General features: G+C 42.6%; 1 protein-coding gene across 1 annotated transcript in view; it reads right to left on the bottom strand.

Annotated features, from left to right (window-relative positions):
* Positions 1 to 24,683, bottom strand: part of PDILT (protein disulfide isomerase like, testis expressed) — a 40,063-nt gene that overhangs the window by 5,692 nt on the left and 9,688 nt on the right. Inside the window, exons 2-9 of the mRNA XM_020778397.3 lie at positions 20,563 to 20,769; positions 13,713 to 13,846; positions 10,022 to 10,159; positions 7,962 to 8,072; positions 6,075 to 6,200; positions 5,229 to 5,426; positions 3,399 to 3,519; positions 1,489 to 1,670 (exon numbers count right to left, since the gene is read on the bottom strand). Coding sequence (XP_020634056.3) covers positions 1,489 to 1,670; positions 3,399 to 3,519; positions 5,229 to 5,426; positions 6,075 to 6,200; positions 7,962 to 8,072; positions 10,022 to 10,159; positions 13,713 to 13,846; positions 20,563 to 20,769 — 1,217 coding nt within the window. The remainder of the gene's footprint in view (positions 1 to 1,488; positions 1,671 to 3,398; positions 3,520 to 5,228; positions 5,427 to 6,074; positions 6,201 to 7,961; positions 8,073 to 10,021; positions 10,160 to 13,712; positions 13,847 to 20,562; positions 20,770 to 24,683) is intronic.

The following is a 24,683-nucleotide window of genomic DNA, read 5'->3' as shown; positions in this document are numbered from 1 at the left end:
ATCAGCTAGATCGAGCAGGTGCTGCGACATTTCTTTTAGGTCCAACATATGGCTAGATCCTGGACAGCAGTCAGCAACAACCAGGTTGCTGTCCTTAGAAATGTGAAGAACGCCATGCCATATCATGAGCTCAAAGCATGCAGCCAAAGTTGCTCACTTCTCTTACTGACGTTGACAAGGAGAAAATAAACAACATATAGCAATATTATTTTTCAAAAATAATAGTGGCTAAAAATGATATGGATACCCAGGATGATGAAGCGGATAGGCTAGGACTCTGGAGGCAATGGCTTAGATGTTGTTCCTGCTGCTGCTTCTGTCGCCGCTACTAATGATAATTGATAATAATAATTTTAGAACTGCAGAGCTGGAAGGGACCCTATGGATCGTTGAGCTGAGTTCCTGTCAAGGGGGCACAGTGAGGAATCGAACTCCCAACTTCTGGCTCCACAACCAGATGTCTAAACCACAGAGCTATCCAGATTTACCTATTTCATCTTCTGCTTTCTAAATGCTACCTGAACCAGTCAGATAAATGGTGGATAGCTACAGAAGGCCTGAATGATTAACTAAACACCAGTAAATCAAGGGACAGAGCAAATCATCACTGTAGGTGAGATTCTAGTAAAAAATAAGTAGAAACTTCTGTACAACTTGAACCTTTTTTCATTATTGTCATTCCCACTTACTGCACTGTTCTTTGGTGTTTTTCCAAATGCCACCTCCCTTTGCTCCCCATTTTTGTACTGAATCTTCTTTGCTCCGTTTTGCAATGCCTTGATGGGGGGGGGGAAGGATATGAAATGTCTGTGTGTTTTTGCAAATACCTTTCCTGAGGTATAGAATTCCATAAGGTACTGAAATTTGAAGGCATATTCCCACTAATGTGTGGGCTGGAGTCCCTGGCTGCAGATTTGAGCCCCCGCTATGCCCCCCCCCCAGGAGAGCCAAGATCACTAAGAACGTTTGTGGGTTGTGTTGTTTATACCCGGCCATTTGTGCAGCCTTGGGCAAGCTGCACTTTTCAATACTTCACCCCTGGAAAACTCCTGGGAGGCTCACCATAAATTGGAATTGACTCGACAGCATATGGTCTTATTCACGTGTACGTCTTTTGCTTACATCTCTGTGGTTAACTAAACCAGGTTTCTGCACATGTTTCAAAGATACTCACTTTAATTGTGTGTGTTTATTTGTGTGCATTTCAAACATTGAGGTTTCTTTGCACACTTATACTCAAAATCTTGCGGGTCACAGATTCGATACATTCATTCTTAAAATCCAGGCAGTATGGATTTGTGTTCTTTCCCCTGCATGCTGTTTTCCTAATCTCTCAAAGCACTACTCTGAAATTGCAGCAAATTCTACATCAAAGTTGACCATTTCTAAGAGCAATAATGGAGATTAACATTTGCCCATTTCATTTCATTCCATTCCAGCATATACATCACCCCAAAAGTACATAAGGCAGGACTAACAGGGTCTCACCTCAGTTTCAGATCCTGCTGGGAAGTACCTGAAGAATGGATACCGTTCCACATTGACCAACAGGATGTCATTTGCTGTGTAGTCTATTTTTGCAATGACTACGTTTTTGTGATTTTCAAACATCTTGCCAAGCTCTTCCCAAATGGGGAACAATGTCTGGCAACGGTGTGACCATGGGGCGTCTGTGAGGAGAGAAAAATAATAATAGGGCAAATATAGTCATAATGAGAATTGTTCCCTATAATCAGTCCAAATCTGGTCACCATGGCCCAAACTATACAGCCATATTATTATAGCTTTAGAAGAAAGAATTCCTTAAGTGCTGAAAAATTCTGTTTGTCACAGCAGGAGAACAATTAAAACCCAATTAAAAACATGGCTGTTTATTCAGGCCTTCCCTCCAGCCAACTCTTGATTTTTTCTTACTTTTCCTTTTTATCTTTACTGCTGTTCTTGTTTGATTATTATGTATTTGTCTATGTTTTATTATTTGATTTTATATTTGGAAGCTGCCTAGAGTGGTCCGGTGGGCCAGATAGGCGGGGTATAAATTAATTAATTAATTAATTAAATAAATAAATAAATAAATAAATAAATAAATAAATAAATAAATAAATAAATAAATAAATAAATAAATAAATAAATAAATAAATAAATAGAATTGCCCGCACCCCATAATTTGCAAATTAGCTTGCTTTGGTTTGTGATTGGATATTGGGAGGTAAATATGGGTTTTGCATGTCAAGATGTATGTTGGCTCAACCCTAAAGGGGCTAAAAGCTTGACAGTAAAGAAAGCTGACAGGGAAAAAAATGGAACAGGGCTTTGTGGTTGCCCTGGACTGCCAGAAAGATGAACAAGTAGGTCCTAGATCAACTCAAGCTTGAAGGCAAAAATGTTGAAACTGAGGCTGTCCTTCTTTAGGCACATCACGAGAAGGCAGAATCCTCTGGAAAAGGCAATAATGTTGGGAAAAGTTGAAGGCAGGAGGAAAAGAAGATGACCAAATACAAGATAGAGCGACTCTCTCAAGAAACCCACAGGCTTGCGTTTGCTAGAGCTGAGCCGGGCTGTTGAGGAGAGCGCATTTTGGAGAGCTCTCATTCATAGGATTGCCGTACATCGGAGGTGACTTGACAGCACATAACAACAGCAACAACAAAAGTCTATCAGAATCATTTCTCTGAAACACTTAACAGGTTGTCTGCAATATTATTAGATTTTTAGAGTATAGTTTGGCTCTTAAACTGGTGATCTACACCAGGGGTCCCCAACCCCCAGTCTGTGACCTGGCACCGGTCCGTGGCCGAGGCAGGACCAGGCCACAGACACAGATCTCCTGCCCCCCATGAACTCCCCTCCCCGCGAGTGCGCCACGCTCTGTGCGAGTATGCCACGCCCCCGCACATGCGTGCAAGAGTGCCACACCCACCCTCAAGCCTGCAATGCCCCCATGCGAGTGTGCCACGCCACCCGTACACAGACCCTACCCCCTCCAACTGGTCCACGGCTGGGAAAAGGTTGGGGACCACTGATCTGCACTAATCAGTGCAGTTTGTTACCGCTTTGCCATAGTTCCACTTAATAGAATTGTGAACTTTCGAACTTGGGTGAGGTGCTCAGAATTTTACGCTGTGGAAGTCCATTAAAGTAGTGGCCCCCAACCTTGGGCCTCCAGATGTTCTTGGACTTCAGCTCCCAGAAATCCTGGCCAGCAGAGGTGATGGTGAAGGTTTCTGGGAGTTGCAGTCCAAGAACATCTGGAGGCCCAAGGTTGGGGACCACTGCATTAAAGCACTCTAGCAGAAATATCTAACTGCCTCACCAAACTACAAACCCCAGGATTCCATAAGATAGTCAAACTGCTACAGCTGTGTAGCACAGATGCAGTGTCTCTGAGTGATACTTACAGAACATGACAAACACGTGATTCTTGTCATTAAAGGCAACTTTGTCAAAGTTTTTTCCAACAAGGACTTTCACGGGCTTCTTATCCCAGCCTTTCTGGATTTCCTCACTAGACAAGTGTTGCTAAGAAGAAGAAAGAGATAGAAGCTGAAAGCAAAGCAAAACCATTGCCCATAAATAGGGACTGATGAACTAATAATGGTAATAATAATTCTATGCCGTCAAGTCAGTTTTGACTTACAGTGAATCTTTCCAGGGTTTTCTGTGTATGAAATACTCAGAGGTTTACCATCCTCTTCTTCTAGGATTGTGGAGGCTACCCAAGGCTACATAGGCTGGTTCTTCTCTCAGGAGGCACAGTGGGGAGTTGCCTGGCTCTACAGCTAGATACCTAAACCATTGAACTATCCAGCCAACACAGTGATGGGCTCTTATCTCTGAATCCTGTTCCAGTGTTGTCCAGTACAGTGGTGCCTTGCTAGACAGCTACCCTGCATGACAGGTTTTTCGCTAGACATTGGCTTTTTGCGATTGCTATAGCGATTTGCAAAACAGTTATTCCTATGGGGGAATTTCGCTAGACAATGTTTGGCCCCTGCTTCGCAAACCGATTTTCGCTAGACAACGATTCTGACAGCTCCCTCCGTGCTTGCAAAATGGGTGTTTTCAGGACCTAAGCTTCGCAAAACAGCTATTTAAACAGCTGATCGGCGGTTCGCAAAGCAGCTTTCCTATGGCCGATCTTCACTAGACGACGACTCTTCCCCATTGGAACGCATTGAACAGGTTTCAATGCATTCCGATGGGGAAATGCTTTTCGCTAGACGATGATTTCACTAAATAGCGATTTCAGTGGAACAGATTATCATCATCTAGTGAGGCACCACTGTATTCTATATTTCATTCCTTTAGAATTTTGACTTACCAGGGGAATTCATATAAATTCTGGAAGAGAAAGACAGGATCACCAGATCATAGTATTTTAATGCAGATGTGATTTGAGGTGATTTGGTCCAACTCTCTTGTCCATACAGGATCTGTCATTCATGAATGTTAGAACTACAAAATCATTGTTGTGGTCATCCAGTCTCTGTCAGTGAAAGAGAGGCTGCCACCTTTCAAAGCAATTCACCAACAAGGTTTCTCTCAGTGTTGAGTTGAAAGCTTTTTCCCCTTTGCAGTTCACACATATTTGTTCTTGCCATGCCACCCCCCCCACCCCCGGAACAACAAAGAACATGTCCACTCCATCTTCAGATGCCTGAAGAATGCTGTCATCACTCAACTTAATCTTCTCTTCAAGGCTTACATGGGGGGGTTATGTTTGGTGGGTTTTTTTGGTCTAAGTAATGTGAAATTTCCACAGCACTATAGCCCCAGCTCACCATAAACTCAGTGCAACACTAGAGAAACTTGTCTGCTTCGTAAATAAGCTTTTTAACTGGGTTAAATGTAAGGGTAAAGGTTCCCCTTGACATTTAGTCCACTCGTGTCCAACTCTAGGGGGCGGTGCTCATCCCCATCTCCAAGCCATAGAGCCAGCGTTTGTCTGAAGACAGTTTCCGTGGTCACATGGCTAGTGTGACTAGACACGGAACGCTGTTACCTTCCCGCCGAGGTGGTACCTATTTATCTACTTACATTTTTACATACTTTCGAACTGCTAGGTTGGCGGGAGCTGGGACAAGCGGCGGGGGCTCACTCCGTCACGTGGATTCGATCTTACGACTGCTGGTCTTCTGACCTTGCAGCACAGAGGCTTCTGCGGTTTAATCCGCAATGCCACCTGGTTACTTGATCTCATTTGTTTCCATGCAAGAAAGATGCAGTACCTTTGCTTTTCCTTCCAAGTAGTTCTGGCAGAAGCTCCGTAGATTTTCTGGGGTGACTTCCTCGGCAGGCATCTTGTACCTCGCATCGTTGGTGAGATTTAGGATTTGGACAGCAGGGATTTCCGCCACCGTGACACGGAAGTACTCAATCACACGCCCATTTCTGGTTTCATCAGTATCCACAAAGATGAACATGATCTGAGGAATGGTGGGCAAAGCAGGAAAGTTTCCCAGAATAGTTTTTCCCAACCTGATTTCCTCTGATTGAGTGGGATGAAAACTCCCAGCTCCCTGACCATTGCCCTTATTGATCTTGAATGGGTGATTAAGACCCATTAGTCTTACAAACATTGTATTCTCGATGGAGATGAACACTGCTAGAACAGGTTTTGTTGATCTGCAACAACACAACTGCCTCCATTTTGGACTCTATGGTTTAATGGGTGACTAGTGGGATCCTTGTGATGAGTTACGTGCACATCAAAATTTATTGATTGATTGATTGATTGATTGATTGATTGATTGGACTTGTATACCACCCCATAGCGCTACAAGCACTCTCCGGGCGGTTTTACAATTTTTAATTATACAGTCTACACATTGCCCCCCCCCCCAGCAAGCTGGGTACTCATTTTACCGACCTCGGAAGGATGGAAGGCTGAGTCAACCTTGAGCCGGCTACCTGGGATTTGAACCCCAGGTCGTGAGCACAGTTTTAGCTGCAGTACAGCGTTTTAACCACTGCGCCACGAGGCTCTTTACTGCCATGCCTCTATGTACAGCCATATTTTGATATTTGACATTTGAAGTGCAAGAGAACTCAACTTGATTGTCAACTCTACAGACCTTTCCTCTGAATTCTGGAGCAACAGATGAATAATTTTCATAAGCCTCGACAAACGCACTGGAGCTTTTGGGCATGAACAGCACGACGTGGTTGTCCACGGGTATATCAAAAATCTTCACAGATGTCTGGGGAAACAGAAAACAGTTTATTTTCCATAAGTATTTGCCAAGTGGAGAACGGAATCCAGAAAGATAGTTTGCCTACTCTACACCGTTATATTAGTAGGACACCACTTTTAACTGCCATGGAACTAGTAACACTAATTACAAGTTACCGAGCCAGGATTTCCTAGTGCCTAAAATGTAATCAAACTATTCCAAGTGTGTAGCACATCAGAGGAAAAAAGGTGCCGCTTGATAGTTGTGCTCAGTTGCAGATGATCTAGCTGGCTAGAGGTGAGCTCAAATGCCCCTCCTCCCCTTAATGCCCTACTTGGAGTTAGATATTTGGTGGGCCCACTTTGCTCACTGCTTCCTTAAAGCAAAGAATCTGATAATTAGAGGGATGGGATGCTTATCCCTGGCCCCTGGTTAAAGGCTGGGGAAAAGTTCTACTGGGAGATTTCAATGCAGTGCTAAATGAGCCATTTTTCCCCCAGCACAAATTGGCTCTCAGAGGAGCTTATTGTTAACATTTACCAAAGCTGAAATACATCAGGGATGCACTGAAGTGTTCATGGAAAGCTTTTCTGTTCTCTAGCAATTGCTATCATACTTTGTGTTCCAGGATTACCTCTCTCTAGATGAGGTATGGCTGTGTCTGGCTTGTAGGCTTCACACGTGCATGAACACACACACACACACACACACACACACACACACACACACACAGAGCCTTTTTTCAAAAATTGCAAATTGGGTGGGGGGCAGAGGATGGTTGTGGTTCTCTGAGGTTCTGGAGAAGAAGCATTAGCACCGGACATCTGAAATTTGCAAATGCCTAGTTTACAAGAAAGATGTTGGGCTATCAGGATGATGACTGGTAAGTCTAGAGAAGAGATGGGAAAGTCTGGTCCTTGTTGGCTTGCAATTCCCATCCTCCTCCTACATGGGTTATGATGGCTAGGGCTGATGGGAGCTGCAAATGATTTCAAGAGAGGAGGAAACAGACCTGCAGGTGGACTCGGGATGAAAGATCTAGATGCCAACCCACACCAAAAGTTCTTTCCTCCTGGATGCTTCCTTGTTAAACTCTTTTCTTACGTTTAATAATTGTGTTTTGTTTATCATAACAAAAACCCGGCAATAAACTGTACACATTTCATGAAGAGTACAAAACAAGTAAACAATTTAAAAGAAATAGGACAGAAAGCAATTTTGTTTGTTCTGCATGATAAGCAAGAGGGGGAATCAAAATAGAGTTGTTCTTATCATGATGCCCTGTTCCAAAATTTGTGATGCAATTACCTCCTTAAAAAATTCCAGACAGAAATGTGCAGATTGAAGGAAGTGGTGCACACAAAATAATAATAATAATTAGGTGAATCACTGAACAAAAATGTGTATGCAAGGAAAAGTTACAAATGGACATGAACATGAATTTTTGTGCAGGTTGGACAAGGGAAATGCAGAATGATTTGGAAATTGGGTGGAACAAATTTGTGATTTGATGGATATGGAAAACACACAGGCCAGATATAAACTCATCTATTAATGCCTAATTCTAGAGGGGAGACAATCTTTCCCCCAAAAGAAAAAAGGGACATAACACCATACTGAAGCCAACTGGAAATGGGGAATGGGAAAATAGTATACTCTCAGCCAGAGCATCATCCTACCACTATATTCCTTGTCATTATATTCCCTAATCTTAAAAGTAACATTTTCAGCTCAGCACTTTAGGGGGTATCCATACCATTGATTTTAGGCAGCAAGCACCTAACATACCTCAAGATTATATTCGGTGACCAACTCCATGGTAAATGTTTTGATTAGTCTGGTAAGTTCCACTTGATTTACTTTGCCTTCTTTGAATGCTTCATTATGGACAGGCTTTCCCTGGATCGCAAGAAACACTGGATTTAGCAATGAAGTCAACCATAGATCTCATGAAGGGAGTAGGAAGTTAGAGCGTATCTTTCCTTTTAAGTTCTTTCCCTTCTTGAAGAAACATTTGTTAAAAACTGCAATGCAAAGCTTTTAACGTCTGATGTCTGTCCTAAGATCCACCTCATTATTCTTTTCGACCCAGCCTTCTGAGCACCTCGGGATAGCTGTCTCTTTAATTTCCCACAATACTGTTAATCTGGCAGTACTTTGGGGCATTGTGGGAAACACAAAATGGCAGCCGGACTCAGCCTTGTTTGAAGCATTGCTGCTACAACCCCAGGGCCTGTAGACCACTGGTTATTAACCTTGGGTTACTCAGGAGTTTTGGACTGCAACTCCCAGAAGCCTTCACCACCAACTGTGCTGGCTGGGGTTTCTGGGAGTTGCAGTTCAAAACATCCGAGTAACAAAGGTTAAGAACCACTGCTGTAGACCACTGGTTCTTAACCTTTGTTACTCAGATGTTTTTGGACTGCAACTCCCAGAAGCCTTCACCATCAGCTCTGCTGGCTGGGGTTTCTGGGAGTTGCAATTCAAAAACACCTGAGTAACAAAGGTTAAGAACCACTGCTGTAGACCAGTGGTTCTTAACCTTTGTTACTCGGATGCTTTTGAACTGCAACTCCCAGAAACCCCAGTCAGGACAGCTGGTGGTGAAGGCTTCTGGGAGTTGCAGTCCAAAACTCCTGAGTAACCCAAGGTTAAGAACCAGTGCTGCAGACAATTGGAAAGCATCCTGCAGGAGGCTAGTTTGCTCAGGAAATCACACAGATGAGAAAGTGAAGCCATTATCGTGATCAAAATCAAAATTGCACACAGTTACTAAGGACATATTATTGACCCCAAGCTTCAAAATATGATTGAATTGGAAAGACAGCTCTCTCTTCCACTGCTTTGATAGCTTCAAAGCAGTACCATAGGCTGCATTTCACCAGGTGAAGGACAGGCAGCTGGGCACTCCGGCAACATTAAAGGAAGTAGGAGAAGGTCACTGCAAACATCAATAAATTAAAAGACAAAAAAAAAAAGGCAGAGTAATTCAAATACAAAATACAAAAGAAATCCGTAATCTTCCTTAACTTCCCCTTCGGAATGCTAAATGTTTCATATTGCAGAGACTTTCTTTCGGAGAGCAACGAAAGACTGAAAATTAAAGAAAGGCCTCCTTTCATTATTTCCACCATCCCTACCCAATCCCAGGAGAGGGTAAAAATGGCTTTCGGAGCATCTTCCATCCCATGGAAAGGACTGAAGTGCTATTTCACAGTTGCTTTAACTAGCTGTCAAAAAGAAAGGAGAACATGAGAAGGATTCTGCTAGATCAGACCTCTTTGGACCAGTGTCCTCTTTCTCTACAATTGTCCTTTAGATCCCTCTACCCTATGCACAAAGTATTTTGTGGTATGAGACAGGACAACGAATAGCACACAGGTGCACGCGCATGCACACACACAAACACATGAAGGCAGATTATATCAAATGCCAGCCAGGTTATTTTGGAACAGGAGGCAGAAGAGACCACCCCTATCTCTCCTCATCCATGGTAGTAAAATTACATTCACACACATACACAAAAACCAAAGAATTTGCTATATTTTCCTGGCATCCCAAATCTGCTGCCGAAAGCCATGAGATCACCCTGTTTAATAAGAAGGCTGGTTTGGTCCCTTGCAAACCCCCCCCCCCCAAAAAAAAGACATTAAGGCAAAAACGATACCTCCCTATCTTCACCTGCTATGTATTGGGTTTTTTAAACCCTACTGCAAACTTTGAGGTTCTCCCAAGCTTGGTAATACATCCTTCTTCTTGTGGGTGAATGATGACATTTGGCTACATAAAGATCAGCAGGACTGAAGGAATTGCTTACTCAGTGTATATGATGAAATGCATAGGAATACCTTTTGGAATATAATCACCATGTCTTCTCTGACACTAAAATCAGTGAAAACTTCTTCACTGGCTGTTACCCCAAAAGGGAGTTCTGGAACATCTCTTGAAGATTCGTAGAAAACCTCCACGGCTCCACCTTGAAGTCTCTGTTTAAAGAAATGTTGTCCATCAGTACAGTTATGTGCCATCAAGACAGAACTGGTTTATAGCAACCCTGGTAGGACTTTTATTATTTTATTTATGTACCACCCATCTAACCTGAGGCTATTCTGGGCAGTTCACAACATAAACAATAAACAATAAGTAAACATCAAACCCTACACAATAAACCAAAACTTCAACTTTAGTATAACAAAAAAAACCCTAACATAATAAAATACAAAAACATTTGAGCATTTAAGCATTTAAAAAGACAGCCTTGTGGTCTTAGTAGCTGTTAACTTCACTGGGTTCCATTGAGGAACTGGAGCAAAGGGCTTGTCGGAATAGCCAGATTTTAAAGAGCTTCTTAAAAGTCACCAGCAAATGGGCCAGGCAGATAAGAGGAAGGAGTTGGTTCCAAAGCTGAGAAGCAACTTTCAAAGTAAGTGAGATATTTAAGGAGTGGTTTTACCAGTTCTACACACACCATGAGTTTCCATGACTGAGGAGAATTTGAACTGAGTCCTAGTTTGTCACTTTATCCACTATACCACGCACCAGAACTACGATAATAATTGCATGCCGTGAAGTCGATTCTGACTTATGGCATCTTTCTGGGGTTTTCTATGTAGACAATACTCAGAAGTGGTTTAGCATGACCTTTTTCTGGATGTGCCCTGGGAGTATGCAGCTTGCCCAAGGCTACACAGGCTGGTTCTTTGGGGGTGTACAGTGCGGAATTGAATTCCCAGCCTCTGGCCCAGAATCAGATACCTAAACTACTGAGCAATCTAGCCAGCTGTCCATACTGTAGCAGGCTGAACCTGGCAAAGACAGAGCCCATCCTACAGATGGACTGTAACCTAGGGATGGAGAACTTTTGAGCCCAAGGCTGGAGGGAACCACCAAGGGTTTCTACTCGTCCCACAAACGTCTTCGTTCCCCATGCTTAAACATGGCCTAGGAATGCAACTCCCAGAATCCCACATAATTTGAAACAAATAACACATCGAATTCTATCCTGTTTCCATCTGCCTAGGTGGAAATATGAATTTGGGGATGCTCCTAATGTCCACCCCCCGTGTTGAACTTGGTACCATTCTTGAGATAGTTCTTTTCCAGCTTGGACAATAAACTGAGGTGAAGAAGGATGCCACCACACCACCAGAGATAGGAAATGTTGCTTTTTCCAGCTACAACACAGTCAATGTTGGTTCGTGTATTCTGGGAGTTGTAGTTCAAAGCATTGACATTTCTCATTTGTCTGTCTTGGCCACTCATCCCTGAAAGGTGATTCGGTGACAGAAAGAGACCTTTTTTCTAGGGCTCAGAATTCTACCATGGCTTCATCCCAGGTGCCAGGGAAACCAGGAGATCTAATTTCTCCAGGGAAGTACCCAATAGCCTCATATGGGAAAGATGAGAGAAAGTAAATCCTATATAAAGCCCTAAAACCCTTGTCTAGCTGCACTACGGCAGCTAGACAAGGGTTTTAGGGGTTTATATAGCATTAGGATTTTATGGAGAGAGGGATTTAGCTGCCATCCCATTACTGATAATGCCGTCAAGAATGCAGCACAATATAAATTGCCCAGGATGCTTTGAGGTGTTTTTTTTTTTTGTCCCTTGTAACTTGGTTTTTCACAATAGGGGGTTGTTTTTGAGGACATGCAGTTAAGTTCCTTATGGTTTATGGTTCCTCTTGCATTTGGTCTTCGTTCTTTCCTGCTGTCTTCCACCTTTCCTAACATTATTGTTTTTTTTTCCAGAGAATCCTGCCTTCTCATTGTGTGCCTAAATTAGGATTGCCACAGTTTCACCACTTTGCCTCCAGAGATGGTTCAGGATTCTAGATTTGCTCTAGAATCCACTTGTTCATCTCTCTGGCAGTCCAGAGTGGGCTTGATTATCTCCTCACAAATTTGTAATACTGTAATGTAGAATCATAGAATTATAAATCATAGAATCATGAAGTTGGAAGGGGCTTATAAGGCCATCATGTCCAATCCCATGCTCAGTGCAAGAATTTAAAAAAAAGGATATCAGCCAGGTGATTGTCTAAATTTTTCTGGAATGCCTCCAGTGTTGGAGCACTCACCAACTCCCGTGGTAACTGGTTCCACTGTCGTACTGCTCTAACAGTTAGGAAGTTTTTCCTGATATTCAACCAAAATCTGGCTTCCTGTAACTTGAGCCCATTGTTGTGTGTCCTGCACTCTGGGATAATCGAGAACAGATCCTGCCCCTCCTCTGTATGACAGCCTTTCAAATATTTGAAAAGTGCTATCATATCACCCCTCAGTCTTCTTTTCTCAAGGCTAAACATAGTAAATTCTTTCAGTCTTTCCTCATAAGGCTTGGTTTCCAGCCCCCTCATCATCTTTGTTGCCCTCCTCTGAATTTGTTCCAATTTGTTAGCATTCTTTTTGAAGTGTGGTGTCCAGAACTGGACACAATATTCAAGGTGAGGCTTAACCAGGGCTGAATAGAGGCAAACGTAGCACTTCACAGGATTTGGACACTATACTTCTGTTAATGGAGCCTAAAATAGTATTTGCCTTTTTTGAAACCACGTCACACTGGTGGCTCATAATCAGCTTTTGATTTACAATAGCTCCAAAATCATTCTTGCTCATAGTATGGCTCAGCCAGGTATCCCCCACCTTGTAACTGTGTGTTTGGTTTCTTTTTCCTAGGTGCAGTACTTTGCATTTCGCCCTGTTGAATTTCAATCTGTTGTTTTCAGCCCAGTCCTCAAGCCAATCTGGGTCATTGTGAATTTTGTTTTTTTTTTTTCTTCCAGGGCGATAACTATTCCACCCAATTTTGTGTCATCCACAAATTTGATTAGCAATCTCGGATTGATGTCAATCTGACTGGCCTGTAGTTCCCAGTTTTCTCTCTTTTTTTACCTTTTTTGTAGATAGGGACAACGTTAGCCCTCCTCCAATCCTCTGTCACCTCACCCATTTCCCATGATTTCAAGAAAATCATGGAGAGCCATTCTGAGAGTCCTTCAGCCAGTTCCTTCAATACGCTCGGATGCAGTTCATCCAAGAGTACTGATGGAGATTTGAACTCATCAAGTTACTAAGCTATTCCTTCACTATTTGTTTATCAACCTCCAGCTGCAATCTTATCCCCCTCCACCTGTACTTCACAATTGTCTGGAGGATCTTCCGGGAAAAGACTGAGCTAAAACAGGAATTGAGAACTTCTGCTTTTTCTTTGTCTTCTGTTATCATTTCTCCATCTCCACTGAGCCGCTGAGCTGCTGTCTATTTTCTTTAGCCTTTGCTCTGCACGTACCTGAAGAATTTTTTAAATATTGCTTTTAGTTTTAGCTTGCTGTTAAGGATACCTCCCTTCCTTTTAAACCGATCTCCTCAATCTCTCCGTTTCTTTTGCTGCTTCCTCCAATAGATCTCTCTTTCCTACCTCTCCCTCATCAAATGCCTTTTAGCTGTCCTTGGTCAGGAGCTCCCGGGGTCTGCCTCAGCTTTATTCCTCAACTGTGCTCGGTTAGGAGCCAGCAATGAAAGTAACGCAATGCCTTACCTTAAAAAAGCCAATTACTGCCAAATCTTCAGCGTTTATGAAGCCATGGGCCTGGTCTGTGCTGTTAACAAGTATGGTGCTAGGTCCTAGCCTTCTTTTAACCCAGGTAACAAAGGCTGAAGCCTTTCTAACGCCTGTCATTAAAAAAAAAAAAAAGATGTGGTCAATGATTCGCCAGCTTACCTTCAAAATTATAATCCTCTTTCAGAATGATTTTTCATTTCTATGGGAGAATGGTAATTATTCGATGCCCTGTATCAGGGCATGAGTATTTGTTTGTTTGTTTGTTTGTTTATTCTATTTATATCCCGCCTATCTGGTCGATATGACCACTCTAGGCGGCTTACAAAGTCATAATATAATAATGCAATAATAATAGCAATAACAAAAAAAGAATTATTACAATCAATATTAAAAACTTCAAGATGGGAAAGAATGAAAAATGAAATACAAAGAAAAGAGAAGAGGAAAAGCAAATATTAAGGAGGAAAGCTTGTGAAGATTAATTTTGTATGCAAGTTCCTCAGGTTTCCTAACCAGCCAAGGCCACTCCAACATGTAATATTTCTAAATCCTATCAAACTGTAGGTTGTACCAATTAGCTGTGTTGACAGAATTACAGTGGGGTCTCGACTTACAAACGGCTCGACATACAAACGTTTCGACTTACGAACCGCTCTCATAGGAATATATGGACTCGACTTACAAACTTAGATTCGAGTTACGAACTCTTTTTTTTCCTTTTTTAAAAAGCTAAGTCATCTTAGGTTAAAAGGAAAAAAGAAAAAATATCCCCCTCTAGTGGCAGAAGGCAGAATAGCAGCTTCCCATTAGTTTCTATGGACAAAAAGAGCAGATACGGATTAAATGGTTTTCAATGCATTCCTATGGGAAATGCAGATTCGACTTAAGAACTTTTCGACCTGAGAACTGCCTTCCAATACGGATTAAGTTTGTAAGTCGAGACCCCACTGTGCATGCTCTCTGCCCTAACCCTGGCACAAAATGTTTTTGCTGGAAAAAAAAACACCTTTCATGCAGGTTTTGCAACCTTGCACCCTCTCAGTGGTTCGTGTGACTGGGAGGGCCTTTTCAAGGCTGGGGTTATTGTCTATTCAGCACTAACCATTTGTTCCTTCCAGCCTTTGAATTCAAAGAGAGCCCTGCCTCTCTGCTGAGAGTTTATTTCTCTCTTTTTCCTCTGTTGGTGTCAGTTGTTTGTTTGCTGTTGATCTGTTTGGTTGGTTGCAGTGTGCAATAAAGAAAGCAGTATACACAAATAATCGGTAATTTCAAGCAGCTCTTAAGCAAAGGAACTTTTTTTTAAAAAAATTCCTACAAATATCTCAGAGTGAGTTACTAGGACTTTTAGTGCCAGTTGATGAGTAAGGGGTGGATTTTTGGGAACTTCAGACTATTGTCCTCTATGTAGCAAAAGGAATTTTACCAGAAATTCAAACCTCCACAATAGTGAAGCCTTCACATGAATAACTGTATGTATTAAGGTCTTCCTGCTGCAGATTATCATGGATATATATATATATGAAAAACAAGGGAAATTAGGCAGAGCTTGTGAAATCAGGGCAAGGTTAAATTGAGTTTTATGAAGTGGAGGAGCAAGCCCAGCTATATTTTCCTCAGCCTGACTTGGGTGACTATGTTTAGTGAGGCCTAACCTGATAGGGAGGATGTGGTGGCGCTGCGGGTTAAATCACAGAAGCCTCTGTGCTGCAGGGTCAGAAGACCAGCAGTCGTAAGATTGAATCCATGCGACGGAGGGAGCTCCCGTTGCTTGTCCTAGCTCCCGCCAACCTAGAAGTTCGAAAGGATGCAAGTGCAAGTAGATAAATAGGTACCACCTCGGTGGGAAGGTCATGGCGTTCCGTGTCTAGTCGCACTGGCCACGTGACCACGGAAAATGACTATGGACAAACGCTGGCTCTACGGCTTGGAAACAGGGATGAGCACCGCGCCCTAGAGTCGGACACGACTGGACTCAATGTCAAGGGGGAACCTTTACCTTTACCTAACCTGATAGAACCTTGCTTAACAAAGTCAGCGACCACATCTCTTGTGAGCACCAAGCTATGGTACAAGAGGGTCTGAGGAATGCCTGTCTAATAGACAGAAGATTTGTCTGAATTTAAGAGCCCCGATTCCTCCTTTATAACACTATCCCTTCCCCACGCAGTAGTGTGCCACAGAAGAGAATGATATTTTCCAGCTCACAAGCCACTGTATCGATCGCTCCCGAAGATGGGTTCCTAGTTATTGCTGCAGCACAAGTTCCAGAACCTGGTCTGCGTTCAGGTATCCTGGGAGTTGTAGTTTGACAACACCTAGGGAGCTGTACTTGAAAACTCCAGCACTAAATAGGACACTGCTTCCAGAACAGACTTCAGGTAGTCTCTAGTCCCTCATCACCTTAGCAGAGCAGTGCCGAGTCCCTTGAAATATGGAAAAGTGATAGTCTGCATTTAAATTTTCCACAATGCTCTTAAGTAAACTTGCTTTGACTTCAGTGTGGGGAATTTTAGTGGCTGCTCACACGGGTCCTGTTGCCATCATGAGGCCATGCCACCCAAGGGCTCAAGGCCCAGCACATTTTGGTGCCTGAAGCAGAGTAGCAAACTGCCCGCTCCCCGCCATTCAATCAAGTTAAACCAAGGTTCATAGTATCCGAAATCAATCTAGTCATTTTGGGAATGGAAAGAGAAAGTCTCTCAGCACTTGTCTCCATTCTCCAGCAGCAGAAAAACAGAGCATTAACATATTAAGAGGCAAACATTTTAATACCCTTCCATGACATGCCAAATCTGCTGGGCCAGGATCCTGCAAAGGGTAATATTCAGGAAGGATATTGCCTCCAGAAATCTCATGAGATTCTTATCTCTCTGGATGCAGCCCTTTGCGAAGGCTCTCCGGGGTCAGCCGCACAGATGTGGGGAGAGGTGGCATTTCTGCCCTCTGACTCAGAGGACGTAGGCCAGCCATGGCCCATCTCCAGAGGGCCCATGGTCTTGGAGCACCACCACTGCTCCCATGCTCCACTCCCTTTTTCTTAAAAACACAAATTGTGTGTGTGTGTGTTTTTAAAAAAAGGCTTTCATCCTGCAGTGTCCCTCAATTTTTATTTTGACCAAACTGGGCACAAGGGGACTTTCTGAACAAAGAAAATGTTTTCCAAAGAAAATTAAATGTGGACTGTGTGGGTGCTGCAGACAGGGAGCTGCAGGCCATCTCTGGCCCCCTCTCAAGCTTGTGGCAAACAGGCCATGCGCTGGCAATCCCTGGTTTCCACAAGAACTGTCCTGCAGCATAGAGGTGAGGTGAACGAGGCTTCAAGGGACCTGCCGTCCATTTTAGGCTCCTTTTGGGCCTGATCCGTTTCTGTTGCCCCAGCATTCTAGGCTGAGTTCCAGACCGAAAACTCTTCTTGGAACTGTCCAGCATGCTGATTTCTCGTGCCCAGATTTCTTTGCATATCTTTGTCCAGTCAGACTTCTGCCTGAGATGGGGGGAATTGGGGCAGAAGCCCCAGAAACCTGACAAAGCCTCAGTGTATGTTATATTTGAGTGTTTGCTGTTATGTTCCTCTAAGTTGGAACTAATTTTTAGGCGACCCTAATAGGGCTTTCAAGGTTCGTAAGACATTTAAGGGGTGGCTTTATCAGTTCCACACTGCCAGTGAGTTTCCATGGCTGAGTGGGGATTCGAACCCAGGCCTCCTGAGTCTTATTTCACTACTCAATCCACGAAACCACACTGGGTGTCTGAGAGTGTACGAGGCAGCAAATAGACTCACCGCCCATATCAGGAGACTCGCTATGCCTGATTGTGGGGCTCGTCCTGGCAGGGGTTTGTGGCCAAACTCAAAGCAGGCCAGGGCAATTCCACAATAATACCTACTTGCCAACTGAGTCTCTAATTCTCCTTCATGCTTTCAAGACTTCCCCAGTTAATTGGATATGTTGCCAATTAGCTGCCTAATCACCAGCTTTCGCAGATGTTCTTTTGGGCCAGGCCATTCTCCCTGAAAAACCTTGAAAAAAGCACGTAGGGCCACAGTTGGCACGGCAGCCCTCGAAAACACTGTCTGCCCCTCACACCCACACCCACCCACCCTCCATGCAAAATATTGACCGGCCGGGTAATCCAGAAAGATTTCAAGACCACCCTGTGGCTTATTGAGCAGTCAGCTTAATTAAATTAGATGTCAGAAGAAAAGGAGGGGCGAAAAACCCTCTTGAGGGGGGGTTGTTTGTGTGGGCTTTTCTGCTAAACAAAAGGGAAAATGGAAAGGTGCTGAAAGATGTCAGTCAGCATTTTAAGTGCCCAGCTGAGCTCTTTTATGTAATTAAAAAAAAACCCCATGAAGTCCAAATGGTTAAATCAGCTAGTGTAAACATTGGCCTTTAAATTGAAATATACTGTCACTGTTTCCATCGTGCATATTTCTCACAAACTGAGCTTATTATCCTTGGTGACATTTATTCAGGCAAATGGAGTTGGCTTTCATATACGGCAACAACTGTTTCAAAATAAAACTCTAAGAAGGAGGGTCGCCCTCCCTCCATTTCTGGAATGTTCTCCACAGAACAGCTCGCCTGGAGCCTTCAGGATGATCCTTCTGGCACCAGGTTAAAACTCTGCTAGTCCTCCCGACATTTTAAGAACTGTTCTTAGTGCTTTTAAGACAGTAGCATTTTTGTACATTTTTGTACACAGCCGGGATCCGATAGTTGTTGGGGGTTTTCCGGGCTGTTCAGCCATGTTCTTAAGGTTTTTTCTTCCTAACGTTTCGCATTTTTCCCCTTGTCTTTTCTAAGTCTATGTTTAGACTGGCCTCATTGGCTCATTTCCCCTGCACTTCCTGTTTCTTTTTTTTCTATCGAGAGAGGCTTCACCTGAATCGCTCAGCTCAGCAGACCTGCCAACCTGGAAAGCAACTTTAGTGGCTTCTATACCTAGGTTTAGCGTTCTTTCTTCTGCACTCTCTCTGAATAAGTTCCTTGAAGCAATACACTGAAATGTTGTGTACTTTCCAAATGACACGCTTCTGGATTAGTAACTTTGGTTCAATAGCTGTAAGCTCAGCCCTCACACACTGCACTCTTGTTAGAATAAATATAAAATATTCCTCTAGGAATAATATTTTTATTTCCACTAGCATGAGAAAGTAGGATACCTAGCTTCAGGATTAAAAACTGATTCTCCGTGCATGGTTTCTGCTGGGGGGGGGGAAGACTCTCAAAAGCAGACATGGTCCTGCCATTAAATAGAGTGATTAAACTCCTACAGACAACTGACTTGGACTCTCCTGAAAGGGCAGAATAGTTTCGGTTATGTAGTTTATGATTTTGAGCTTTTATTTCCAGGGAGAAGTGCTGGGGAGAATTTCCAACTTGGGCAGCAAAATAAGGGTCTGGCCTTGTTATCAGACCAAATGAAGCAACCACGTCGGATAGCAAGTATTGGGTATCATATGAAGGTAGGAAATGATTACAGTTGTGCCCTGCTTTACGATTGCCCTGCATTATGATGGAACCGCATTACGACGATGTTTTTGCGATCGCAAAATGATGGTCTGAATAGGCTTTTTTCGCTTTGCGATGATCGGTTCCCTGCTTCGCGAACAAAATGATGATTTTCCTACAGCTGATCGGCGGTTTCAAAATGGCCGCTGGGTAAATAAAATGGCTCCCCACTGTTTTCTGGGACGGATTCCTCACAAGATAGCCACGGAAGATGGCCGCCCTATGGAGGATCTTCGCTGGACGGTGAGTTTTTAGCCCATTGGAACGCAGTAACTGGGTTTTAATGCGTTTTTTATTTTCGCATTACGACGTTTTCATTCTGCAGCAATTTCACTGGAACAAATTAACGTCATAATGTGAGGCACCACTGTACTTCTTCATTCTTATTCTCATGGCCAGAGCTTTTTGACCTCAGGTGCCCGAATAACATGCCTAGGTTTGGAGATGCTGTGCACCTCGACTAGAACAGTATCAGGGCACCAATCGTTGCCGTGCTTCAAACAGCAAAATGTCTTGGATTTGTTTCTATGAGATGCATTATATTTCTACTTAGATCATATTCACAACAGCAGAAAAATGTTGACATATTTTTCAGACTAACATATTCATTTCCATGTGAGCTTTTGGGGATTACAATCCACTTCTTGATACATGAGTTCTGGGTACTGGCTGAAATCTTCTTGGTTAGAGTCACACTAAAGCAGAACCATTGAATCAGTGGGGATTTTGTGAATCAGCTTCTCTAAAGGTTCCAGTGAATCAATGGGCCTACTCTAGTTGTGACTTACTACACTAAGGTAAATCTCAACCAGAGTAGACCCATTTCAGTCAATCAAAGGAGGATTGATTGGAGGAGTTGGTTCACAAAATCCCCACTGATTCAATGGGTCTGCTTTAGTGTAACTTACTACTCTAACCAACAGGTGTTCAACCAATGTGTGTAAAGAAGTGGATTAGGAGCTACAAAACCTCATGTTCAAACAGTTACATTAGTCTCAAAGCTACCAATTCTGGAAAAAAATTAGCATGGCAACTTTTAAAAATACTTAAATCACAGCAATTATTTACTCTTCTGCCTGCGTATGTAAGTCTGTGTGATCTTTTGTCCTCTTCCTTGCTGGCTACTCTTCGTGAAGCTCAGACTTAATAAATGTCCTTTCCCTTACAGAGAGAAATTTCACATGCATACATTTGCTCTGATTTAAAATGTTGACGTTATTGTGCTCAGTCCTTAAGAGCTGGACACAAGCTCCCCCTTGTGAATAAACCACAATCTGCAAGGTCTGGAGGATTGAAAATAATTGCTGGTTTACCTTTGCAGTCAATGGGATTTTTTCGGTCACCATCTGCAAAAAACTTCAGGGTGGGATATTCCTGGATATTGAATTCCTTTTTTAACTCTTTCTGCTCTGTCACATCAACTTTTCCAAGTCGGATCTCTATGTTTTCATTCTTCAGCTGTTCTGCAGCTTTAGCAAATTCTGTAGCCAAGCTCTGAGATGGGCCAGATAAAGCAACATCTGTAAAAATCCAAAACAAGAGAAAATAAAGACCACTATTTATCTGCTTGTTGGTTTGACAACAGAAAAGGTGTCACGTTATCTGTGTGTCCATGATCTTATATGAGGGATTTCCACCCTGGAGAGGTGCTGTCTGCATTAATTCCCCATTGATGCTCCTCTTCCACTACTATCTTTGATCAAGCATGAAGATAAGTGATAGTGTCAAGGTTTGAAATGTTGTATGTATACAGTGTTATAATAATAAAGGCGAGTGTAAAAATGCAATCCTGGAAAGGTACATAGTACTTAACAAAATGAGGTTTGGACGGCTGTGTGCTAAAATTCACTGCAAGACAAAGCCTTACAGGATAAGCAAGATAAACATAAAAATGTTGCCTCATAAAGGAATTTCTTTCCTACAAGCTACCACTTAAGTATGTGTAAACAAAGCTAAACAATGGAGGGGGGGGAGAGAGAAAAATATAGATTGCTGAAATGTAAGTGTGGTGCCTTGATGCCTTGTTGAGTTGTTGTACCAGCAGTTTGGCCTCCTGGCATTTTCTCACCTAGCAAAACTGTACCAAAGTAAATTACAATAGAGTTAACCTGCCACTGTCCTTAGCATGTATACATTACTGACACAGCGACATCTACGTTGGCTTGGGCATGTCATGAGAATGACTGATGATTGGATTCCAAAAGATCTCCTGTATGGAGAATTAGTGCAGGGAAAGCACCACAGAGGGAGACCACAGCTGCGATACAAGGAGATCTGCAAGCGGGATCTGAAGGCCTTAGGAATGGACCTCAATGGATGGGAAACCTTGACCTCTGAGTGTTCAGCCTGGAGGCAGGCGGTGCATCACGGCCTCTCCCAATTTGAAGAGACCCTTGTCCAGCAGGCCGAGGCAAAGAAGCAGTCCCAAAAGCAGCAAAATCAGGGAGCTGGACAGGGGACAGATTGCATTTGTTGTCAGTGTGGAAGGGATTGTCACTCTTGAATTAGCCTCCTCTGCCATACTAGACGTTGTTCCAAGTCCTCTATTCAGAGCACGTTACCGTAGTCTCTCGAGACTGAAGGATGCCTACAACCTGCCACTACAGTAGGTGTTCCAGGGAATAAGTCAAAATAAAATAAAGCAATATATTTTGCTGCCACAGTGTGTTGCTAGTTTGGCAAAGCAATTTAGATTCTCATAGATTCCTGCACTGAACAGGGGGGTGGACTCAATGGCTTTATAGGCGCTTTCAACTCAATTATTGAGTCTATGAAATTTGAAGAGCCAGTTTTGTGGGTTACCAGTTGTGGCAAATTTCAGTTGTTTATAGTTGAAGGGAAATGTAAACAAATAAGAGAAATATAAATATAGGGAGACAAGAGACACACAATTTGCAATACACCAGATACCCCAACAACACAGAAACCAGGCAGCAGAAGCAAGAAGCAGGCAGGAGATACAACAACACAAAGGCAACACACAGAAATCATGATTGTCCTCCATAGATTCAAATTGGCTTGGCTGGGTAAGAACCTTGTTAAATAATTTTGTGTGTGTCTGAACATGCTTGAAAGCTAAGAAATGTATTTTACTTTCATATATATTTACTTTTAATACAAATATACTTGTTAGTTTAAGAGATGTATATTTTCTGCTTTTTGACTGTGCCTTTTCAGGCTATATGCTCCTGCAATTTTAAAATAAGATTGTAACAAGAGATGGGCAGAAACCGAAAAAACAAACTCCGAAATTTGTCAGAATGGGCTGGTTCGTTAGTTTGGTTTGGGTTTAGAAAAATCTATGAACCGAAACAAACTGAACCAATAAACTTTCAAATCAATTTTTGGTTCGTTGTTTTTTTTTTCTCCCTTTTTAACCCCTCCTCACGCACACACCTGCACAGACTGCTGCTGTCAATCAAATCCACTAGGCAACCCTTGGCAAGACATAGAGACAGCTTGATTGGCAGGTCTGGCAGCCAAACATGCAGCTGAACGTATTCTGGGCGAGTTGTTTCTTATTATATATAAGAGGAGCACATGGCAGCCATTTTATCATTTTTGCTCCAGGGACTCACTTCACATGTGTTAGGCAAGTACTGAACTGAACTGATTCAGATTACTAAACCTGACTACTGGGATTTTGGGGGTGGGTTTCTTTAAATTGGTACATAGCTCTTTTGTATTTCAGTGGGGGGGGTTACAAGATATATTTTACTTAATTTTTTTCACTACACCCCCTTCAAGCCTGTTCTTCAACTGGGTACAATACTTCTTCAACTTTTTAAAAAAATTATCTAACTCTTGTGGCTGAGAAAGGGTGGGTGGGTTGGTATTTTAGGATTGCTTTTCACCTCCTTCCTCCCCCCCCCACCGCCTGTTCTTTCGCTTTGAGACACAGATTCCAGGGGATTCCTTTCATATCTCAGCCTTCTTTATTTTGAAATTAGAGTCTTATTTCCAGCCCTTCTTGCCCCGGTGAGTATTGGCTCAACCCTATTTTTTGCAAATAGTTTTTTCACTGGACTCCTTTTTCTTTGTGAGTCTCCTTTGTACTAAAATTTAAGTGTGCCTGCTTCATACTTAGTTCTGTTGAAAGGTTTCACTTGGACCTCAGAGCCACCAAGATCTCTATGCCACCTTCAGGGGGACAGACTAAGGCTACTGTTTTCTCTCCTCTCACCCTAAATATACTCACCTTTACACCTACCTGCCTGGCCGGCACTTAGTTCTGTTGAGTGGCTGATTTCCTGGGCCATGGAGCTCACAGGCTCTCTCCACCACCTTCAGGTTAACAGACACACATGAACTGGGGTTTGTTTGTTTGTTGATTGTGGTTTGTGGTTCATGAACTACAATAAACCATGAACAGACACAAACCACCATTTTTTTTTCTGGTTCAAACCCATCTCTGATTGTAACATGATTTAAGTTCTGCATACCACTTTTGCTTTTGAACGTGCAGTATTTCTGTTTGAAACTTTCCATAGTTCTAAGCATTTTGGATAAAAATCACTTGTGACAAATTTCAAGAATGGATTACTGTTTAAGCATTTGTACCTACAGCGTCTTCTCATAGCTATAAGAATGATTTTTTTTTTTGCATGGTGAAGCAATTAAAATGTACCTGTAATGTCTCAAAAAGTTACATATTTTAATAACTCTTGGATTTTTATGCATAGAAGCAATGTAGATGAATAAATCTTGTAGAAATAGGCAAGGTGATGTTGCCTGGAATCATTCCAACAAGGAAACTACTTATGCCTTGATACCCAGATGCACATTGATATGATCGGTTAGCTTATTTGGAGTCATATGGAGTTAACTCTTTCAGGGATAAATGTCAGTTGTGACAAATCATGATAGATTCAAACTGCCAAGAAGTTTTATTACATTTTATAGTGCTCTGAAACCTATGTTTGAGTGTTATACGTTTGACCCTGACAATAGAAGACTGTTAAAACAGTGTGGAGCTGGTCTCTGTAACTGGGATAACTATTGCATGGAACTGAACACTGCTTAGCAGCTTAGACCAATCCTATATATAGAAGATTGCTCGGTTTTGCAGCCAAATAAATTATAAATTATATGAACCAATTTGCAGCATTAGGGAACTGTCCTATGGAAATAAGCTGTACTTTGGAGTCCCAGAGGTTGTATGGAACTCAGCCCTGTGTTGTGACCCAGGATGTTATTGTATGAGTCCAAACTCTGCTTTGTAAACTGGCAGGCTATTGCATTTTGACTTAAAGCCTGAGTAAACTGAGCACCAGTAGAACTGAAACATGTTTCGTATGCTTGGTAGGAAAACATCCAAATTGGTAAGAATTATATTTGGGACATGGTGGTGCTGTGGGCTAAACCACAGAAGCCTCTGTGCTGCAGGGTCAGAAGACCAGCAGTTGTAAGATCGAATCCACGTGACGGAGGGAGC

The sequence above is a fragment of the Pogona vitticeps genome, chromosome 13 (assembly GCF_051106095.1).
Source record: "Pogona vitticeps strain Pit_001003342236 chromosome 13, PviZW2.1, whole genome shotgun sequence".
In the NCBI taxonomy this organism is placed as follows: domain Eukaryota; kingdom Metazoa; phylum Chordata; class Lepidosauria; order Squamata; family Agamidae; genus Pogona; species Pogona vitticeps.
Note: the sequence above shows the minus strand (reverse complement) of the source record. Positions and strands in the feature narration are given on the sequence as shown.